Source organism: Genypterus blacodes, unplaced genomic scaffold (genome assembly GCF_046128005.1).
Source record: "Genypterus blacodes isolate CSIRO-AG114 ecotype Tasmania unplaced genomic scaffold, CSIRO-AGI_Gbla_v1 ptg000076l_1, whole genome shotgun sequence".
NCBI lineage: Eukaryota > Metazoa > Chordata > Actinopteri > Ophidiiformes > Ophidiidae > Genypterus > Genypterus blacodes.
Genome location: NW_027466885.1, coordinates 2,813,782 through 2,835,686, shown reverse-complemented (window position 1 = coordinate 2,835,686; position 21,905 = coordinate 2,813,782). Strand labels below are relative to the sequence as shown.

Genomic DNA, 21,905 nt, shown 5'->3' with positions numbered 1-21,905 from the left:
TGTGTGTGTGTGTGTGTGTGTGTGTGTGTGTGTGTGTGTGTGTGTGTCGCAGCATGTGCTTTGAACTGCATAACATGATCTATATACATAACACACATAACACCATGATTTAGTTGTGTGTTTGATTAACATGTTTAATATTTGTTTAATACTATTATTTTAATATCTGTTGGGTACAAAGTGCAAGTTTACAACCTGCATCTTCAGCACCAACTGGAAGAAACAGAGTAATTTTCTGACTCTTCATGCAGTAAACAAATGCACTGCATCTGTCCAGATAGACCTTTGCAATTTTACAGTGCTAATTTTTTGCTGAAAAGTTAAATAAAATGAATTCTCTCCTTAGACAACAGTTTTGGAAATTATTCTGTATCTAGTAGTTTTTGGAAGGAGAAACTGAATAAAGACACTGTGAGGACAAATGTATTGTTGTTATTTGTAGTTTTATTGGGACTTTTTTCATTGTGTAGTTTGTGTGTTTACCTGTTTACAGTGAAGTTTACTGAAGTACAAGCAGGATAGTGAGCATAACATGGGTCACAACCTGTGGGTCAAATATGACACATAAACAAATTGATTTGTCCCTCTTATAAAAGGTGAAAAGTTCCTGCCTCTGGTTACGTTCTAATTTTAACACTTTCCTATCCACTGTGAGTGTGCTTTGTCGCCATCTAGTAGCAGTGATTGAAATTTGCGTTCGGGATTTGACCATTTTTACTTGCTTTAGTTTGCTGGTGTGAGTAAATATGTTTGTTGTTTCTCAAAGCGAATTTTTCTTTATTGTATTATGTGTGAGTGTGAATTTTAATCTTCGGAAGCAACAAAAAAACAAAGAAATAAAGTAATAAATCAGCCCTGCCTCAGTTAGCGTTGAGTCATGCTAAGCTACTAGCAAACCATAACAAATCAAACATACACATTTCCTGTAACAGTAACAGCACAACTTCTGCCCTTTCCTATGTACAATGGAGGATGTACAACGCTAGGGAGCAGCAAACACACAGCTACAATACAATAATACTTCAGCTTTTAGAAAGAAAAGCTATAAATAAATACAATTTTAAAGAAAAATCTACATATGTGTAAGCCCTTTTCCATCATGCCACATGTTGACAGACTACTGTTCCTCCAGGAGATAAAATTCGTAAGATACAATTTTTTGGTGATAAAAGACATTGAGTGAAAGTGAACGAGACACAATTCTTGCTGCTGAACATGGACATATTAATCCAAAGGGAACATATTAACCATCTGAAGTCACATTACACTTTTCACTGTAAAAGCTTCACTGTAATTAAATTAAATAAAGTAAAAATTAACTAGTAGGAACTATTATTTAGTCTTAAAAAAACAAAGACATTTTTGAGTCCTCGTTTGTCCAAAATTTCCACACAAACGACTTTTGGAGTCAAACTCAGGCAGCAGACTGGAAAACAAGAGCTCTGATTGATCAGTCTGGCTTTTAAACTGACACGTGACAGAAAGTGCCAATCAGTCACAGTGCTAATCTCACTACTATAATAAGACAGCGCATGTGCCCGTGTGTGTGTGTTTGTGTTGAGTTGCAACGAGTACCATTTGTTCAATCGCCTCCTAACTCACTAAAAACATTGTTTATCATTGTTCATTTACATTAAAGTAGCAGTTTTATTTTTTATTTGCTTTACCAAATTATAGTAGTGGGAGTGATTTTAAGTAGTAATCTAGACAAAAAGCTCTATTGAAGGCAGGGAGACTTGCTCATGAGTTCTTCTGTCATATGTACAGCAGATAGAAACAGGAATGATGAGGTAATACAGGAGTAAGGAACTGTAAGACAAGTACAGGGTCCATCAGTGTTCAGGTCTGATTGATTTTGTGGCTCTGCACCAAAGCCAGCACGACACAGACTTGAGGACAGCAGGATTTGTCAGCAGATCTATCTACCAGATACAGGAAGTTCTATTCATCGCCATCACTGCAAACCCAGAGACAGCAGCCAAGTCTGATCCAATTAAGTCTTCAAATGGACTCTTAATGAACTCCTCAATGACATGAAGCTGTGGTCAGATGAATGTTATAGTAGACACTATTCAGGGACTAATGAGAGGCCTGAAGCAAGCCCACATCCTGCTGCTCCACTCAGACCCACCTGACCCTGGGGATGAGGCCAGAGCTGTATAAGCTGGTGTCTTGAACAGCCAACTGTACCTGTGCCTGCATGGTGTCTGCATCTGTTCCAAGAACTTCCCTAAAACCTTCTGTCCAGAGACTTGGCTGCCTCATGAAGACCCAACGATGGTCACACAATTGAGAAGAAGAACAGCATTTCATTTGACAGCATGTGGCATCGTACCATCGTACCATCATACCTTCCATACCATGAAGTATCTCTAGAAATATGTCCACACTGTCACTACTAAAGACAAGATCTCCAGGTTCCTCAATACCAGGACAGCTGACACGCATGATGCTCACTAGAGAACGATGGAATGCAAGATCCCGGACAGGTTTCCTATCAATCTTGCTATCCACACAGTAGGCCAGCAAACTAGAGTGGATTGCTGCTTTGCATGAGGGTCTCAAACTACTCATTCTCGAGTAGTCATGGAAACCTTTGCTATCATCCTCTATTGCTGCCAACACTCAGAGCCAAAGGATCTATTTGAGGGATTCGGGGACCAGATCAGAGAACCACAGTCAAGAGAACTCACATGAGGAGAAGTTGACAAAAAATCTTCAAGTCCGAAAAGTTCAACACAAAGGAAAATTGCAGAGTTGCTTTATTCTAAGATAAATGATGAAGAGGATGGACTATGTGAGGCTCATAGCTATCAGGCAGTGCATGCACCAAAAGAGGATCAAGTCACAAGACCAATCACAAAGGTCAGGGGTCAAGAGAAAGAGCAAGTGTGTGTATGTCAAAGGCGCTTTGCTCTAGTCAGTCGGTGTGCAAATTCCAAACATGACAAAACCACAACATCTCTCGTTCTCTCCTCTTTTTGGATGATGGTTGTTGATCCCTGCTTGACCTATTCCCTATAATTGATAGTTATATTTCCTTTTTGTGTTTTGTTTCTATCAGAAAAGTGTTCCTGATCGTCTGCAGTTTAAAATTCCGTCATTTTTCCTTTTTCCTCTTTTAGAGTTTGTCATGCATTTTGGTTTAGTCCCTAAAATTCCCAGGATATTCAAAACTTTTCAGGGTTTTTCCAAACTCCTCATGCTTATTTAGGACTTATCTAAAATGTTCTAGATTCTTAAACTAAGATTCCTAAACTAATGTGGGCTAACTGTAGACTACAGGATTATTTAAAACACACAGAAATGACTGTGAGGAGGGAAACGTTCCAATATTTTCCGTATGACTGTGCACGTTCTACTTTGTGAACAACCTGTTTAATAAAGACAAACGTGTAAAAATGAATGAATAACAATGGCATAGACTTACCACTAGGAGGCAAATGTGAGCAGTTTGTCTCAGTTTTCTGCTTGTACAATAAAACATGCTGTGACCTGAACGCTGCATCATGTCATCTTCTATTGTGCTATACTTCATCAAACGAGGGCTAATGCCAGATTCAGGACACGTTAGAAAAAGAGGAAGACAATTTGTTGCTACAACTTGGACGTGTTCACATGCTCGGACATGTTGGAATGTCCACATCCAAGAAGAACATCCCAAACAAAACTCAGTCCCGCTGGTTTTCTATCGTTTGTAGGCTCAGGCGGGAAATGAAAACATCCTCCCACTTCTCATATTTACAGAAAGTTTGGTGTGATGGTGAATGCAGCATAACCTGTCCTGCTCTGTATGCTAGAACATGATTGGCTCAGAGCTGTACCGACAGTCACTGAGTTGGTTTTCGATTGGTCAGTCTGTCCTCTTCCTCCTCCCCTCTGCCCTGAAGACCGCAATCGGCCTGCGATATCATCCGCAGCTTCTCCATGTTGGAAAACCTTCGCTGTGAGGTCGCATGACAGGAAGTTGTCATCTCCCCAGCTTCTGATGACTCAAACGATTCGGCTTCAGCATGGTGCAGCTTGATGTATGTGGCTAAACTGCTGGCAGCAGTTGGCAGGCTCCGTCTCCTGCAGCGCTCCAAGGGCATCTGTACGGGCGGAGTGGATGAGGTCGCTGATAGGAGGTGAGACAAGGAGGAGAAGGATAGGTGAGAGGGGGTGAGGGAGGAGGATGAAAGGAGGAGCATGGCCTGGGAGCCTTCTGGCACCTCCATCTGAAGACTGGACGTGCTGCAGGAAACCAAACCTTTCTGAAAAGATCTCGCCATGTTGGAAGAAACAATCTGGGGCTTTTTGGAGGAGGGAGTGGAGGCAGAAAGGGGAGATGTTGAACATACATACACCACCTCCTCCTCCATGGTGTTGTCCTCTGACTCCCCCCTGGAGTCCCCCTCCTCTTCCTTGTTCTTGTGGCCTCCTGCAGACCCTGTCCAGCCTCGAGTAGAGTGTCTCCTCTGTGGGGCGGGAGGCCGAGGACGCCGCAGCGGTAAAGTGAAGGAGCTGGGCGCCTCCTTATCCATGGAGCTCCAGAGGTTAGAATGGTGGGTGGGGCTAAAGCCAGGGGGGAGGGACAGTCTGTGGGTGGAGTCTGGGAGGTGCTCCTGGTAAATACTGAACACGGAGTCTCCCTCTCCTCCTTCGCCACCATCACTACCCCCTCCTCTGCTGCTAAGCGACTGCTGTCTAGACAACAACCCCTTCCCTTCTCCTCCCATCCCACCCCCTCCTCCCCCACCATCCCTCTTGGCCAGCAGGGTCGCAGCATACGGCGCTCTGGGTTTGGCCTCCAGGCTCTTGGATTGGACGTAGTTGACGAGGCCGTTGAGGGGATTGAGGGAGGAGCGGCGGGCAGCGGCGGGCCGACGCAGGCTGTGGAGGTCGATGACGGTGGAATAAATGTCACGCAGGTTGATGACCTTGGTCTTCTTGTCGCGGTTCTCATGCAGGACAGCATTGGCACAGATGAAGAGGAAGATGCCGATACCCATGATGAGCGGACCAAACACCTTCAGCCTATCAGAGTACAGATACCTGAGAGAGGAAGGTCACACAGAAGAACACGTCAGCAAAACAACTGCAAGCACATCAAGATCATTCTAGTGTTCTTGTGTTTAGGTTATGTTTAAGGATCTCCATCATTAGTTTGTATTTTATTTAGGTTTAGCTTTTAAAAACAGAGGAAGAAACCCAAAAAATGAAAAAACCCATCGCACAAAAGTTTCACCAATCGCTTTCACGTTTACTGCGTGCGTGCGTGCGTGTGTACCTATCCAAAAATTCCTCCAGGAATCCTTGTCGAGCTTGTTGAGTCGTCCCATTGAAGCTTTCTGTCTCGTCGAGATCATCGCTCTCTTCTTCATCGTCCGCTCCTCCTTTCCCTCCATCTACTTCCGGCTCCTGCCACCTCTGTTCACCCTGGAAGGAATCGGGAACATTCCATGACAAAACTACCAGTAATGCTGCGTCTGCTTTGTGGACAGTTTAACACTGGAGCTCACCTGGGTCTCGTTAGGAGCCCGGGTGGCGGTGTTGGCAGATACGGAGGCCAGTGTGGTGCCCTCTTGTGGCTGAGAGGAGAAGAACAGGCCCTCTCGAGGCCAGTAGCCCAGAGCTGCCATGATCACACCCACCATCAGGACCATAACGCCGAGCCCTGCTACCAGACCGGACACTGAACACAACTTCAGCTTCCCCTTCACCACCACTACCTCATTCCTCCTGTAGAGGGCAGCAGAGAGAGGCACTCAAGAATTCAGCTTGGTGAAAAAGGACCGTAAATAGACTTATAAATATATATATACCTCTTCTTCTTGGCCTTCTTCTTGTGTGCGTTTGGGTTGCGTGTCTTGGACCGTAGCGAGTCTTGTCGACGGGCATTGATTCTGAGGAGGCCACCGGTCGCAATCATCACAGCCGGCCAATCAGACGGTGGCTCAGCAGGTTAGGCGGCGCCTGCAGCCAATAGCTAATTAAACAACAACAACAGCCAATAAACATTTTAATGACATAATGCTGCTGAATGATTTGGCATTACATCATTAAAGAAACAGCAATTAGGATACACACACACACACACACACACACACACACACACAGGAATGATTGATCAACTTTGACTAAGACTAATCTGTAATGGATGAAGTCCAACAGAGCTCTTTGGCTGTGCCTCATTTCAGGAAACACACACTCGGTAGGATGTATTTCACCACCCAGTGACATCATAGAAGTTCAATCATGTTGTCGCATTTAGGTGTAACATAAAAATGTGCAAATGCAATAAGCACTGAGACCAAAACAAACCAATAATCTTAATAATAAAAATAATCTTTCAATCTTCAGGTAGCAGCTGAGTGATTGTTCAAACCTTTGTTAACATTGACAAATGATTCTTAACATCACAAGATTGCACAAGATGGATCTACCTGCCTCTTGTTGGCTGTAAAAGTCTTCACATGATTTGTAAGGTGTCTCATTTGCCCCGTTAGGTAGATAGATGTGTCTGTGCTGAATAAATGATGACCTCATACTCTGACAATACAACAGACAGACAGACAAACCACAGTCAGACTACTTCCTGCAGTTGAACCAAGACATTGCACCCTGAATCATGTGTGTGTGAGTAAACAGATCTACCCACAGCTTGAGATTAGAGTCGACCTTTCACAATAAAATCCCTCTAAAATTGATGTAAATGAGTTGTGCCCTCCATGGTAAAGGATTTTATTCTGATAGGTCATAGTTCAATTAAAGAGCTTTGGAGAAAGAGTGAAAGGTTGGTGGAGCACAGTGCCACCACCTGACAGACACACACTAAATACATCAGCCGTTGGGTCAAAGAGAGGGTACTGAGGTTACTTTAATTGAACTGAAGGGGGTGCTATTTACACTGAATCTATGATACCTATGGGCCAGGAGGTTATATTTGTGTCTGTGTGTTTGATAGTAAGTCAAATAAGTTGTAAAGATATGAACTGGTTTCATGGAGCCGAGGGGGGGGGGGGGGGGGGGGGGGGGGGGGGGGGGGGGCCGGGTGTTTGGACAGATTCCTTTTCCACAAACCAGCCTTGACGTAGGTATTATAGGTTATCAAAGTTCAGCTTCCACAGTAGCAGAGCAGCAAGTTTGTTGAGTGTCAGACACAGCACACACTGCAGAACTCCCAGCATGCCTTTCATCACTTCAGCCTCCCCACGATCCAGCGAGTGTTTCGCTGCATTGATTCGACTTTCTGTTCTGACTCATCTGATTGGCTTCACCTTGATTCAGATCAATAACCAGAACATGAACGATCGATCCAGAGCCTATTGTCTTCTCCTGAGACAATTGCAGCGCTACTTAGTATTGATCAATATGGTTAGAAATTGATCAGTACTGTTCAAATTCAATCACCGCTATTTAATGTGAAACTGGAACTATGAATATTAGTAAATACGATTAGATCAATACTATTCCCTAATACATAACTGCCTCACACTGATCAATACTGCCTGAGAACAAATGCAGCGATACCATCCACTCCATCCATACAAACAAAGATAGGAACACAATAACACAGAATACAATAGCATAGAATACAAAAGAATAGAAAAGGTCTGCTCACAGCTTCTGTCACTCCATGGCTCTACTCTTTTCTCCTCATCTTCCTCCCTCTCTTCCTTTATTTCCTCCTCTTCCTCTGTGATTCTCTCCCCCTCTTGTCGCTTCCTCCTCCTCTTTCTCTCCTCCTCTCCTCTCTCCTTTCTCAGCGACAGATCTCTGAAAATGAATCTCCTCCTTCCAACGTGCCGACAGAGAGAGCGAGAGAGAGGGTGAGAGAGACATTAAGAGTGGGAGGGGGGGGGGAGAGGGAGACAGGTGGAAAGAGACAGACAGGTTTTTCTTTCACATGTGGTTCAGTATTCCCCAACCTTGTCATCAAACTGTGTGTCTGTTGCTTACCTGTCTTTCTCTCTGCCTGTCTGTCTTCCAGAAGCAGAGGTTGATGCTGATTCCGGGATGTTGCTGTTGCTAGGATACAGGAGCAGAGGAGCACTGCAGCATCTGAATAATTTGTTTCTCTAAACCACGTAAGATCGCGGTTTAGAGGTGTGTGCGTGTGTGTGTGTTTGGGTGGGGGGTAAGGGGGGGGGGCAGACAGACAGACAGACAGACAGACAGAACTGAGCACACTAGAATGACAAACAAATAACAATGAGACACACAACAACCAAAGCCGAACACCAACAACTGATGCTGACAAACAACAAACAGAGCTGGAACAGAGGCAGACTAGTGTGTAGTATTGTGAGATGTGTGTGTATTCCTGTTTCACCTCTCTGGGTGGTTTGCATCTGTGCTCAGTCTCCATCAGAGGTCTGCTGGGAGTTGAAGGGTTCTGTGCAGTATCTTTGCTGTTTGCAGTATTGCTCCTTTCTGGGCAGAGAGCTCTCACAATATTCCTGGGATCTATCGGAGCCGCTCTCCCAACATAGAGGACTCACAGCCCCAAAGATGTCCCCCACCTCTAGGGACTCTAGTTCTTCTCCCAGTCCCCCGGTGTTCTGCAGCTGCTGTCATTTGTCCTTCTCTGTTCCTTCAATTTCTGGTTAGTTTGTCAGTATTCATCTAAATTACGACTTAATGAAGAAAATTAATGATATGGCTTCTTATAAAAAAAGCCACAAACTCTGAAAACTTGTCACATCAGATGGATCTTTATTGATCTGTATGGATAAATTGGTTTGCTACAGCATCGAACAAAAAACAGGGAAATCTGAATATAAATAGGTTGAATGCTGGCAATAATCAATACAATAACATGTGTGGTTCATCACTGAAGTTGATTCAGCTGATATTTGGGGTGTTGAATGATAAAAACTGATTGTGTGATTTCCCTCTGCAGGCCTGGAGGTTTAGCATCACAAACTGCACCATGGAGCTGATCAGAGTATTAATAGCGTTTTAGCTTCCCAGAGAAAGTCAAGCATGCTCCTGACAGAAAGGGGACGGGGGGCTAGGCTAAATGGTCATAATAACAACAACAACAACAGAGAAAGAAGTGGAGGAGTACACAAAGAGCTTCCTGACGGGTTATCTGTTTGAGCTTCAGCAGGACAGACTGAGGCAAACAACAGGAAAATAGAAAATGAAATACTCTAAAATAGAATATAGACAATAGATAACAACAGTAATTTTTCATAATACTAAAATACAAATATAAATATCTTCCAACCAAATCAGAACTGTGATGAATAAATGTGTGTCCACCAGTGTCTTTGTGAAAATTGTAAAACATAAAAAAAAAAAAAAACATTCTGAACGTTAGCATCAGTAATTGCAAACAATTCACAACCCAAACAGCAGAGGACGCCAGGGTGCAAACATATAATTTTCCTTGCTTAATCATGATCACTGTGGCATCTAACGTGAATATTGATTGTCATATACGTCCAAGATGAGATGTGAAAGCATGTTTGAGCCCTTAGTTTGGTTATTTTTGCCGTTTTTTTTATTTCTGTTTTACATTAAAAACCTTTGGATTAAATCTGACCCTGTTGGTTTGTCGTGACAAACTAGGAGACATGTCACTTATAAATATAAAATATTTACTTACACAGATATTCAAACTGAGGAATATTTAAATATTCTAAAAAAATAATTTAGAAGAAAAATTTCAGAGAAAAAACAAATCAAGAAATTAGAATTTAGTAAAAAAGTTAAACCACATCCTATATTAAACTAATTCAGCCCTCGACAGAGTTAAGTCATTATCTTTATTTTAAATTTAGCTGTGTATTAGTTGCCAAACAAATGACCACCAAGTAGAAAATCATAACATTTCTAGATTCTAAAATATACCTAGAAATTAATTGAAGTTGTTTCTGAATTTTCTCCCTTCTCTGATTTTTTAAAATAAAAAAACATTCCTAAAAAGCACAGTTCCAGAAAATGAGTTTAAAAATGTTTTTGAAACCCTAATTCACAAGAGAAACATCACTTTTTTTCAAATATCAAACACACAAAATAGAAAATGTTTTTTTTTCTGTGTTTTTTCTGTGACAAATGTTTTTTCTGTGACATATCAGTGTGTAGACATGATTAAAGCTCACATGTGAGTAGATGTGTACATATTATGACAGAATGAATTAAAAAACAATTATTTCATAATAAAAAAAAAAACAACTTACTATGAAGTGACTTGTTTAGTAACTTCAAAGCGCCGAGGTGGTTTTCACCAGTGGATGACAGAAATTCATGTGTTGTATGAATCATGACATTGTAACAAGTTTCTCTGGCACCCGACTTCAGGCTTAAGCTCCTTCAAAGTTTCCAAAAGGAATGAATCATAATGGCTCAAAACTGTCCCCGAGACAAAACACAGATGGCAGGGTCTCCTTTTAGGTCCTCAGAGGCCTGCAATCTATTGTGGCCTGTCCATATTTCCACATTGCTAATGTTTTAGGGATTAGCGTCCACCATAATGTGACATTACCACCACCTAGCGACGCCACACGGTACTACATGATCCATGATGAACTATTTACTCTACTCCTGATAACAGAAATGCAGATTATTTTGCAGCAGCAGCACTAGAATGAGATGCTTAACATGGGGTTGACAACTGAATGTAAACACAGGCAGAGACAGAGAGTGGGACAGAAAGACAGAGTGAGACAGACAGTGAGACCGACAAACTAAATCTGTCTTATCTCACTGTTTCACCTCCTCTTAGAGATGACAGACAGGGAGGAGGGGGTTAAACAAGGAAAATTTTGGGGCATTTTTCTCGAAATTCCCTGCAGTCGTGTGACTTGCCCAGTCAGATCAGGTCAGTTGTTCCTGCCAGCGGACTCTGATTGGCTCCGTTCCTCAGCATGTTTGAACATCAAAATGGAATTGTAGATTTTCAGGGCAGGACCTAGTTTGATTGACATGATCCTGACAATGTCCCTTTGTGTAAGAAGAAGGAAGGCTCGCCCATCAATTTGCTTCAAGGCAGAGACAGACAGATAGATGAGGCAGAGAGAGAGGGAGAGAGAGAGAGAGAGAGAGAGAGAGAGAGAGAGAGATCGATGAGATCAGCCACTTAATTCTAAGCTGCTATGTTACATTTATTCTATCCAATAAATGTTAGAAATACAAATAAACCTGTGCTAATACTGCAGATAATGCTACCACAGAAACTTCTAGTACTACTCTTACACTGCTCAAATTAAGAGAACACTTAATCGTCACAGTATAACACCAAGTCAGTTAAACTTCAGGGATTTCAATCGGTCCATTAAGGAAGCACAATTTCCCCTGCATTGGTGCAAATGAAAGTGATAACCGATGCAATGGAGAGGCAAGTAAAAGAAGACCCAAAAAGGAGATGGTTTAGCATGTGGTGGCCTGATCCAGGTCTGGGAGGAGACCCCCCAGGACACCATCTGCCAATTCCTTAGGAGCCCAGATGTTGTTGGCAGTGCAGGCAGGCAGGTGGGGGCAACACACACTACTGAGTCGCATTATGAGTTGCCATGATGAAATTCAGGCAAATTGGATCAGATAATTTTGGTTTCCATTGACCATAGTTACAAGTACATAATGTAAAGATTTTCAACATGAATAATTTCTGATGTGGGATTTAAATGTTTCCTTAATCTATTTGAGCGGACTTTTACTTTTACTTGTTTTAGGACTATTACTGTTGCATTCATTTCTTGTCCTCCACTCACCTCTTCTCTGAACTGCTTTGCTTGATCCTCGCAGCCTGTAAGAGATTCAATAAACTCTGACACCTGAGAGAGAAAGAAAAGGAAAGAGAGACAGAGAGAGATACAGAGTGTTAGAGAGAGGGTTATTTATCTTTTAGACATTGGGCCCTGCAGAATTGCCTCATAGAAATACAACTGCAGGATCTGTTGATGTCTGATGTCTTTGTCTGTCTGTCTGTGTGTCTGTGTGTCTGCATTTCTATCGCCCTGACCTGCTGAACATTCCAGTGCTGCACGGCATCAGCATGCACACCAGCGACCCTTGGCAGCAGCTTGCGGTGTTGCTCCCAGCAGAGAGACAGGTCCCGTCCCGGCTGCGCCGACATGGCTGACAGGAAGACAGACTGGTGGAGGGCAGCCTGCAGACTGGACTCTCCTGCTGCAGGACGGACAGACAGACAGGCCATCAAATTATGCAGGAGACAGACAGGGCAACAAACTGCAAGAGACACAGAAAGGTCAATAAACTTATGTTGCAGGAGAGAGAGAAAGAGAGAGAGAGAGAGAGGTTATCAAGTAAAGACAGGTCATCCATCTCCTGAAATGTGAGACAGGACACGTGAGACTAGTCAAAAGATGATGGAAAAAATGAAGCAGTGAGACAGGTATTGCTGGACCACTGGCTACACATCAACAAGCTGTAAAGCCTGCAGGTATTCCCCCACACACACACACACACACACACACACACACACACTCACAGAAGTGCTGTAGAGAGCACAACCACAATTGCCATAGTGAGCTGTTTCCATGGCAACAACAATTTCTTGGGGCTACAGTTTCCATGGGAACACAATGAAAAGAGAGAGAAAGAGAGAGAGAGAGAGGATACTTTGTCTGTGTGTGTGTGTATGTGTGTGTGTGTGTGTGTGTGTGTGTGTTTCCCCACACTCAGCTCTGCATTTGCTGACAGTGGTGAAATATAGATTTGGTTTCTATAGCAATCATGAACACACACACACACGCACACACGCACACACAAATACACACCTGTGTGGGAACCTGGAACAAAGTCCCTGAGATCAAGTTCCTCCTCTTCCTGTTTCACACGGAGCAATTTGGTTGGTTGGGACATTCTGGGGGACAAGAAGACAAAAGCTCTTACATCATGTCAACATAAATGACTCAATGGGCTGCTTAAGTGAACCTCAAGTAAAATGTTGGTTGTCCATTAAAAATGTTTTATTAGTCTATTTTCAAATCCATAGACTGATTACATTATCAGTCAAAAATCAAATAATCGTTACCGCCTCTTTTGGATTGGAGCTCTCCAATAATCTCCCATTTAATGGTGGATTTGAATTAAAATACACTGTATGTGATGACCAGAAGGAAGCGGTAAACATATTGGTATTATACTTTATACCTCAACTAAAAGCCGAACACTTTCAGCAGTTTTGAGAGTCTTTCTTGTTCAGGATGTGTTTACGTAACAGGTAATATCTATATCTGAAAGTAGATTACGTAAGACAGGACCTTGTGTTTCCATCCATCCACCACAGTTTATGCTTCTCTTTTTTATGAGTAATTCACAATATGATCAATGACTTTTTATTCACTCTTGCATCTGAATATGAAGATAAGTTCATTATTTATTTAAAATAAAATATCAAATCAAATCTAAGTCTAAGTTTTTCTATTGAATGTCCTAACAGTTCACAGTGAAAGTTTACATAAGCAAGTTTTATATAACCCTCAAAAGATGATCTGCCAATCAGAGAGAGAGGGAGAGAGAGAGAGAGAGCGAGAGAGTGTAGTTGTGTGTCCTAATTCTCCATATCCAACTCCTACACTCTCTTAAAATGAGACGTAGTGTGTTCCAAAAATATCTCTGAAGAGATGGGAGAGGAGTCATTGTTTTAACCTGCAGTCATTGTTTGGACAATCTGATACAGAACCAGAAAGCAATTCATGCATCCGCTCACTCTGGATGTCATTAACTACTGGATTAACGGTTTTTTTTATGTACGTGTATTATCAGTTGACCTCTGAAGCTATTTCCAGTCATTTTAAATAATTTACCTGTCTGTCAGCCTCCTCCTCTTCCCCAGCAGGACCAATTCATCCTGAGAGTCCTCCTTCACCAGAGCTTCATCGCTGCTGGACAGACAAAGAGACAGACAGTACATATTTAAAAAAGGGATTCTAAATTGTCACTGGTGTTTTTATTACACGTAGAACCTCCGTACAAATCACCTATCAATCAATCAATCAAAGACTACAATGGAAAAGTCTTTTGACATTATTCTACTTTAATAGTCATCGTCAATTAAGTATTTTTCTTCATGCTCAACATAGCTGATCTATTGAGTGTGTAACATACAGCTCAGACATCTGTCCATGTTTGTATAGTCGCTGCATTTTCATTACATTACGATCATTTAGCAGACGCTTTTATCCAAAGCGACTTACATTACATTACCACCCATTACAGAGGCGGGAGCAATTGAGGGTTCGGTGCCTTGCTCAGGGGCACCTCGGCAGGGACTTGAACTGGCAACCCTCCGGTTCCCAAGCGGAAGCTCTACCGACTGAGCTACTGCCTCCCATAACTAGTTATTTTCAGATTGTAATGCCACAAGACGGGCATTACTGTTTTGGTTGAACTCTATTGAATGAACCCACAAGCTTCCCTGTAGTGCCATCTCTGGACAACATTTGCAGTTTTAGGCCTTTTACTTATGAGGCTGTAAAGATCTGTGTATCCAACACAGTAGGACTACACAAAGAACTGCAGACACACACAATTACCTGTTTGTCTGGCTACCGTGGTGATGGATTGAGGTGGTAGTTATGGGTACAAGGGTCACAACTCTTCCTCCCCCTAACCTGTCTGGGAGCACGACCTCCTTTCGCATATTGATGTCTGAATACGGACAGCCGAAGGCACTGGATGAGCAAGGGAGAGGGAGGGCAGACAGGTGGAACAGAAGGGTGAGACCTTTCATAGAACAAAATGAACAAAAACGTGGGGACATGTTTGTTGGTGTGTGTGTGTGTGTGTGTGTGTGTGTGTGTATACCTGTGGTGTCCAGTGTATTTAGCGCCTTTAATGTGACCAACTCCCCTGCAGCCTGGAGTGGGACACACACCCTGAGAGGGGGAGGAGATGCGGGCGGAGTCTAACACACACAAACACACACAAATACTGTTACGACAATTAGCTTTGTCACTGATCCTACTGTGACATCTTCATGCCTCCCTGCGATCCATCTGTCTGTCTTCGGGCCTGCCTGTCCCCCTCTCTCTGACCTGTCATGGTGCTGACCTGGTGGAGGTTCTAGTGGGTGTCCTGTGCGTTGACTCCAGCCGACAGGATGGAGGTCAAAGAGGTCACTGTCACACCACACGTCAAACTGCTCGGACCAGCCGTCATAATGCACCTAGAAGCAGACACACACTCATTCAAACATCTGGGCAATTCAGAGTTTCCATTTCTTGGTTAGTTGGGCAGGTAGACACTAAGACGCGTGGACTGTACCTTCACTTTGTGGTCTTCTGTGTCTGTTACTGTGGCAACACGGATCAACATGGGGTTCCTCCTGTCAACTGCCTCGAGCTTCTGGTTGACCTGGAATCCGTGGGGAGCTCTCTGCTTGGACAAAGACAGCTGTCACTCATCATGTGCAGCTTTCTGGTAATGTACTGTGAATAACACCATGAGGTGAAGCATTCTAAACATCTCCTCTCCTCTGCTAACTCCTCCTATTCATCATTATTTCCTTCTTTATATCCTCAACCTCGACCTCTCCTCAGCGCCTCACTTGGTCACTGAGGTTAGAGAGCTGGGTGTGGAAGTCAGAGGTCATACCATAGAGAAGGCTGAACTGGGAGCAGCGGTGGACTTGGTTTCCTCCAGATATTCCTCCCATGTGAAGTGTTCTGGGCTGGGATGACCTGACACACACACAAACAAACACATACAAACACACACACAGACTTCAGTTACTATTCCAACTATAAAAGTAATCTAAGTAAAGGGAATTAGTGATGCCTGTTTCAGTTCGGTTGGTGTGTGTGTGTGTGTGTGTATGTGTGTGTGTGTATACCCTGTGGAGCAGTCAGAGGCCGTCCCTGTTCTTGACACCAGCCCACAGGATGAATGTATGGACTGCTGCTGTCACACCTATTTGATCATAATACCAATCAATGATCACCCACCACCAATCATTGCTACAGTCACAATGTTATCAATAATGATAAAAATCAATACATGAACGTGCCAATGTATATGTTTTCACTATGTGCATGTGTAGAACTGTTAAGTGGAGAGAAATGCTGCAGCTCCCCCTGCTGGTTATTACCAGCCACTGAAAATAAAGCTGAGCTGTGATAATTTAATTTCTTTACGTTCTGATCCCACCAAAAACCATGCAGATCATACTGGAAACAGCTGATGACGATCTCACAGCTCTGACTACGACATATGAACATACTGAATGATCATTTTACTGAATCAAAGTACAAACGATCATTCCCAACACACCTACGATAACAATGAAAAAGCAGTCACAGTCAAAACACATCTAGAAAAGCAGGATCACACTGGAAATAGCTCTGATCACACTGGAAACAGCTCTGATCACACTGGAAATAGCTCTGATCACACTGGAAACAGCTCTGATCACACTGGAAATAGCTCTGATCACACTGGAAACAGCTCTGATCACAACAACAATGCATGAGTGCAAAGTGCTGGGCCACAACCGCGTTACTAGAGCTAACAACTCCACTACTATTATTCCTATTATACTGCGGCCTGTCTTACCAGTAGTCATAGGTGTCATCCCAGTTGTCGAAGTGAATCAGGAAGCGCTGATCAATGACATTAGTGACGGACGCCACGCAGACAAGGCTGGGGTTCTTCCTGTCCACTGCCTCGAGCTTCATCCCCACGCTGAATGCACAAGGAGAGCTGCACTGAGGGTGAGACAGGCAAGTAGATGTGAGTGTAACATGTGCTGTTGAAGTTAGGACAACTTCTATTATGAACACGTTAGTCTACATGTTTAACACAATGGGGGAAGTTCATAAAGAACAGCAGCAGGTTTAGGTTATCAGGCTGTGTTGGGAAGTGAACATTTATATATCATTACACCCCTTACAACAATGTATCAGTGCACTGTGTTCAGAGGTCAGAAAGGCTGATAGATTGGCTGCATACTGACTTTGTTGTGTGTCCTGAACAGGGTCTGCAATGCAGCATGGGTGTTGGTGGACTGAAGGTATTGCTGCCAATCAAGCTCTGTCTCACTATAACCTAGAAAGACAAAGATACAGTTACATAGAGAAGGACAGTCACGGTTATTGGGGGCCCGGGAGAGTTTTATCATGTGAATTCAGTCATTACTGTTAACCTCTGACCACATCAGTGATGAGGGGTGGGGTTAGGGAGAGTTAGGCATGGGTGTGGTTACCTTTAGGTGGGTGGAGTCTGTGATCGTGTTCTTTAGACCAGCCTGCCTGTCTGATGTCTGGTGAGTCAGCATTTACCCAGAAATCATAGCATTCCGAGTAGCCGTCAATATGGAGACGAAGACGGTAGCCAATCACCTAACAGAGACACAACAGGAACTAATTTACCTGACTGAATGACACAGTATGCATGCGTTGCATGCATATTTACAGTTCTCCAGTGTGTGTGTGTGCTTGTTACCTCTGCCACAGTCAGCACACACATCATGGAAGGGTGAAGCGGGTCCGTGCCCTCCAGCTTCATCCCAACTTTAAAACCATTTTTCCTATTAGGAAAAGACTGAGACTAAGACACACAAACACATACAGTATATATATATATATATACACATTATATATATATGTATGCATAGGGAGAGAGAGAGAGAGAGAGAAAGAGAAAGAGAGAAGAAAGATGGAGAGAGAGATTACATTAAAACATTTAGATTGGCATGAACAATCAAAACAAAACAAAAATATTGATTGTTCAAATTTTATCAAATTTGGACAAACTAGGGGAAATCATATCTATTACATAATTGTATATACTGTATATAAACAGTTTGATGGACTGTGTGTGTGTGTGTGATGTGTTACCTGTGTGAAAAGTGACAGAGGAGCAGCTTCCGCTTTCTGGTCATCCAGGTAATGCTGCCACAACCAGGAACGTTTCTTCACACTCACTGCACGCACGCACGCGCGCGCACACACACACACACACACACACACACACACACACACACACACACACACAGGTATTAAACATTTTTTATATTTGACAGTCCAACAGTATCACACTCAGCCTTTTCTGATTATTTGTAAAATGTCAATATGTAGTTGTTTCTACAATGACATGACACAATGTGATGAAAGATTAACAGATAACAATAAGCACTAAAATAATAATTCAATAATTCCTCTGTGGACAGGCCCGTGTGTGTGTATATGTGTGTGTGGTTTACCTTGCGTGTTGATGCTAACTTTGTTCTTCATCTCTTTGTGTCTTTCCCTTTCCTGCTTGTCAGTCAGCCGTCAGTGTTATCGTGTGTTTGTGACGTCACACTGTGAAGACATCCACCCACACATACACCAGCTGTTCTATATTAAGGTACTTTCAATACAACTCTGTATATTCTTGTGAAGTTTGACTCATTTCCACTGATGTTTTTGTATTGATGAGGGTTGACTGATAAGATGTGACTGTACCTGAAACCTACAGGTTCCACCCACGGTTGTTGGAATGAGCAAGACTCTTTCACCACCACCTCGTTGGCAGTAGATTATTTGGGGGGAAAAACTAAAACGCCTCCTAGCTTCTCTGACACTCACTGCTGATCAATCAACCCTTGTCATTAATGCAACAGATTCATATTGGTGAGTGTGTGTTTTACCAGGTGAGTGTCTGTGTGCATGTTGACGCATCTCACTGCTTCAGCCGATCAAGGGTGAGCACATTCCCCGTAAACCAATGACATCCTCGCAAAAAAGCCCTAAAAGGTGAAAAACGTGATTATTATTTGTCAGATATCAAATAATCCTTCGTTTTGATTAATCAATCAATAAATCAAGTGTGTAAACAACAAAACCAAAACCCTGTGAAAGACTAGTGACCTATCCAGGGTGTGAAATGCCTCTGACCCTGAGCAGGATAAGCGGGCATAGAGATTGAATGAATGGTTGGATGAATGGAATAATTAAACCACAATCTAATTTGTTAGCTTTTATTTGTTTCTTGGCATTTTTGTTTGTGAGGATGAATTTTCACATGTGCTCAGAAAATGATTCTTAACCTTTTGCAATTTGTTTTGTATTTTTAATAGGGACCAAGCACCAAGTGTGAAGGCACCTTTGTGAATTGGATGGTTAGTTTTCTTCAATATCTTAATTATTATTATTCTGTAAAGTAAGTCTGTGATGGGGCATAGACTAAATAATCATTAAGTAATTTTGGACTGCACCCCTAAAGGCCTCTAGCGCCACAATTAGGTCAAAGTTAAAAGGTAAATATATGCTACTAACTACTGAACAATTTGGTGTAGAAACAAAATCATTTTTTTTTATATAATCATGAATCCATCATTATTCATTATTATTTTATCATGAATTCATCCAATAATGTTATTTCTGCCATATTCTGCCATTTTAGATTGTCTACCATTGAAAATGTAAATCTTTTCTTCCATAGTCCTACAAATTTTGTGAAATTTCCACACAACTTGTTCCATACCATCTACAGAAAAAGACTCACAAAAGGAACTGATTGGATTTTAGAGACGCTTTCTAAGTTGCCAAAAAGGATGAAAGGCCAAGGTGGATTGAGAAGAAACTAAAGTAGCATAATTGAGACTCAATCCTCTGAGGTCATGTGATGTAAATGTTTCACGGTCACCGTAATGTTTTGTCTGCCATTTTGAAATGTATCAACTTTTATCGCCTTTTTAACTTTTTTCTAACACAATTGCTTCTCCTTTACCTAGAATAACTGTGTAGTGTATTTTTAGTGCAAGTACATTCATGTAAAATATATTGAGGTCAGATCATTAGGTTTGGTTGCCATTACATATGGATGCAAGGAAAGAGCATAAGTCAAGTCCATTAGAGGCTGTTAATCTCATTTCAACCATAGACAAGAATAGAGTGAAACAACAGCCTTCATGGAATACAGTGAAGCATAGATGACAGGACACTAAAGGAAAAAAGGACGCATAATTAAGTATTTGGAGAAGTACAAAGTACAATAAATAATAAAGTGCTTGGCCCTTAAGAGAGTCTTGCCAGTATATTATTTCATATTTTACATTCTGTAAATCACTCGCATTTGAATAATTATAACCAGTAGAATCTACTTGTAATCTAAACTGCTTATTTAGACCAAAAAGAGATTTAATTTATGTGTTTCGGGAAAGAGAGAGAGAGAGTGTGAGAGAGAGAGAGCGATAGACAGATAGAGAGATAATTATACGTGTGTGTAAGGAGAGGGAAAGAGAGAGATAGATAAGACTATTATCACTCTCTCTCTCTCTGTTGACTCGGTGTCCGTACAGACTCTACTTTAAAGACGACGTGTATATTGATTTTAGCCTCTAAAACCTAGATTTTAACCCTCTTAAAACGAACCAAAACATCCGGAAGTGTTTTATTTTGAACGTATTGAGCAGAAGTGCTGATTCTGACTCCATGTAACTTGACACAATGAAAGCGGAACCGGGTCAGAGACTCGGGGCGACTTCTGAGCCACTCAGAAACGTTCAGAGGGGCCGGAGTAAACACATAAATAACCAAATGACAGCAAACAAAATCAACAACAACAATTCCAACACTTTAACAACGTATTAATGAACGCTTACCGCCCTGTGGTCCAAACACACTGCTGACAGCTCCACAACACGGAAATACATAGACTCCGTGCTCACTGCGCATGCTCACAGAAAGTGGGCGTGTAACAGTGAGTGACGATTTCTTTTCCCCAGCTCTCAGGTCCTTGGGGTCAAAAGTAGGATACCATAAGAACTGGAGAAGGGTCGGTGGAGTCTGAGGGCTTTGCTTTAAAAACATCATCAATTAGTATATTAAAGCAGATATTTAGGTCTTATATGAGTGTTTCAGAATGTGACGGGAGATAAAGCAGTACTGTGCTCTGATAAATATGTTTCCTGGTCTAAAGGTCAGATTATCTGAAGTGGATCCACTTTGAAACAGTCTGAGGTCTCATCGTTGTTTGCTGCCGATTGAGAGACAGAGAATCAGCAGGTAGGAAATATGTCACACGTCTCTCACGTCATCTTTCTCAAAAAACAGAAAATACAATAAATCAAAGTTGTGGGACACACTGAGGTTCTGATGAGATATTCATATGCAGAATATAATCTGATTAAATCATTTACACTTGACCTTATTTGACTGGAACTGCGGAAGCGCAGCTCTACCGTTATTAAGCGCGGTGATGGACTCTCCTGTGGAGCTGCTCCTGAGGACTCTGGAGGATTTGGATGAAGAGGAGTTAAAATCTTTCAAGTGGTATCTGCAGAAAGCAGAAGCTCTGGATGGCTTCCCAGCAATCCCAAAGGGCCTGATTAAGAAGGCAGACCGGCCAGACACTGTTGACCAGATGGTGCAGACCTACAACGGAAACACTCTAGAGGTGACCATCAAGGTTCTACATAAGATTGGCAGGAATGATCTGAGGCAGCATTTAGCAAACATCCGCTCAGGACCCAAAGGTATGTAGAGTATCATGGAAAGTTGTGAAAGTAAAAAAAAAATTATGTCGGACACATCCTGGGGATCAGATGTCACCACATCATCATATCTGTTATTACTGTTTTATCGTATTCAGAGCTCTGGTAGGCACAGGGACTTCTGAGCAGGGAGGTTTTACTGAGACTTCCTGTTACATATACATTCAAACATTACAACTCACTGATAGCAATAACTGACATATGTCAATGATGTTACATATGCTATAAATCCATCACCGATGCTGCCGGCACACTCCATATTGTATTTGTCTGATTTCCCTCTGAGCTGATGCAGTTACTCAGCTCCATTGACCTTTAAAGTTTCCCTTAAACCCAAACTCCTCCATATACGAGTGGCTCCACAAACTATACCAACAAAAATGGTATAACATGTAACAAAAACTCTCTGCTCATCTGTCTGGTGGAAATAATCTCCATGTCCTTTCTTGTTGATTTTCATGTTAATATGAAATGT

At 42.2% G+C, this 21,905-nt stretch overlaps 2 protein-coding genes across 7 annotated transcripts; both read right to left on the bottom strand.

The window, feature by feature from the left end:
- Positions 1-440: 440 nt before the first annotated feature.
- LOC143006669 (uncharacterized) lies at positions 441-8,095 on the bottom strand. 2 transcript variants are annotated; one of them, XM_076157909.1, is made up of 6 exons: positions 7,942-8,095; positions 7,604-7,776; positions 5,805-5,968; positions 5,502-5,721; positions 5,270-5,418; positions 441-5,034 (listed from the first exon to the last, which is right to left on the bottom strand). In XM_076157909.1, the coding sequence occupies exons 3-6, from the start codon at positions 5,909-5,911 to the stop codon at positions 3,831-3,833; spliced, it is 1,680 nt and encodes a 559-aa protein (XP_076014024.1). In that variant the 5' UTR covers positions 5,912-5,968; positions 7,604-7,776; positions 7,942-8,095; the 3' UTR covers positions 441-3,830. The 2 variants fall into 2 exon arrangements, with proteins under 2 accessions (XP_076014024.1, XP_076014023.1); XM_076157908.1 differs by having other exon boundaries at positions 7,604-8,095.
- Positions 8,096-9,190: 1,095 nt separating this feature from the next.
- l3mbtl4 (L3MBTL histone methyl-lysine binding protein 4) lies at positions 9,191-20,600 on the bottom strand. Of its 5 annotated transcripts, none has more exons than XM_076158003.1 (19): positions 20,540-20,580; positions 18,584-18,682; positions 18,155-18,254; positions 17,790-17,875; positions 17,395-17,499; positions 17,156-17,291; positions 16,907-16,998; positions 16,507-16,658; positions 15,788-15,864; positions 15,550-15,635; positions 15,220-15,330; positions 15,007-15,121; positions 14,761-14,860; positions 14,490-14,627; positions 13,761-13,838; positions 12,729-12,814; positions 11,951-12,177; positions 11,700-11,762; positions 9,191-10,970 (listed from the first exon to the last, which is right to left on the bottom strand). In XM_076158003.1, the coding sequence occupies exons 3-19, from the start codon at positions 18,183-18,185 to the stop codon at positions 10,812-10,814; spliced, it is 1,842 nt and encodes a 613-aa protein (XP_076014118.1). In that variant the 5' UTR covers positions 18,186-18,254; positions 18,584-18,682; positions 20,540-20,580; the 3' UTR covers positions 9,191-10,811. The 5 variants fall into 5 exon arrangements, with proteins under 5 accessions (XP_076014118.1, XP_076014122.1, XP_076014121.1 ...); XM_076158007.1 differs by having other exon boundaries at positions 11,951-12,117; XM_076158006.1 differs by having other exon boundaries at positions 13,761-13,835.
- Positions 20,601-21,905: the final 1,305 nt, after the last annotated feature.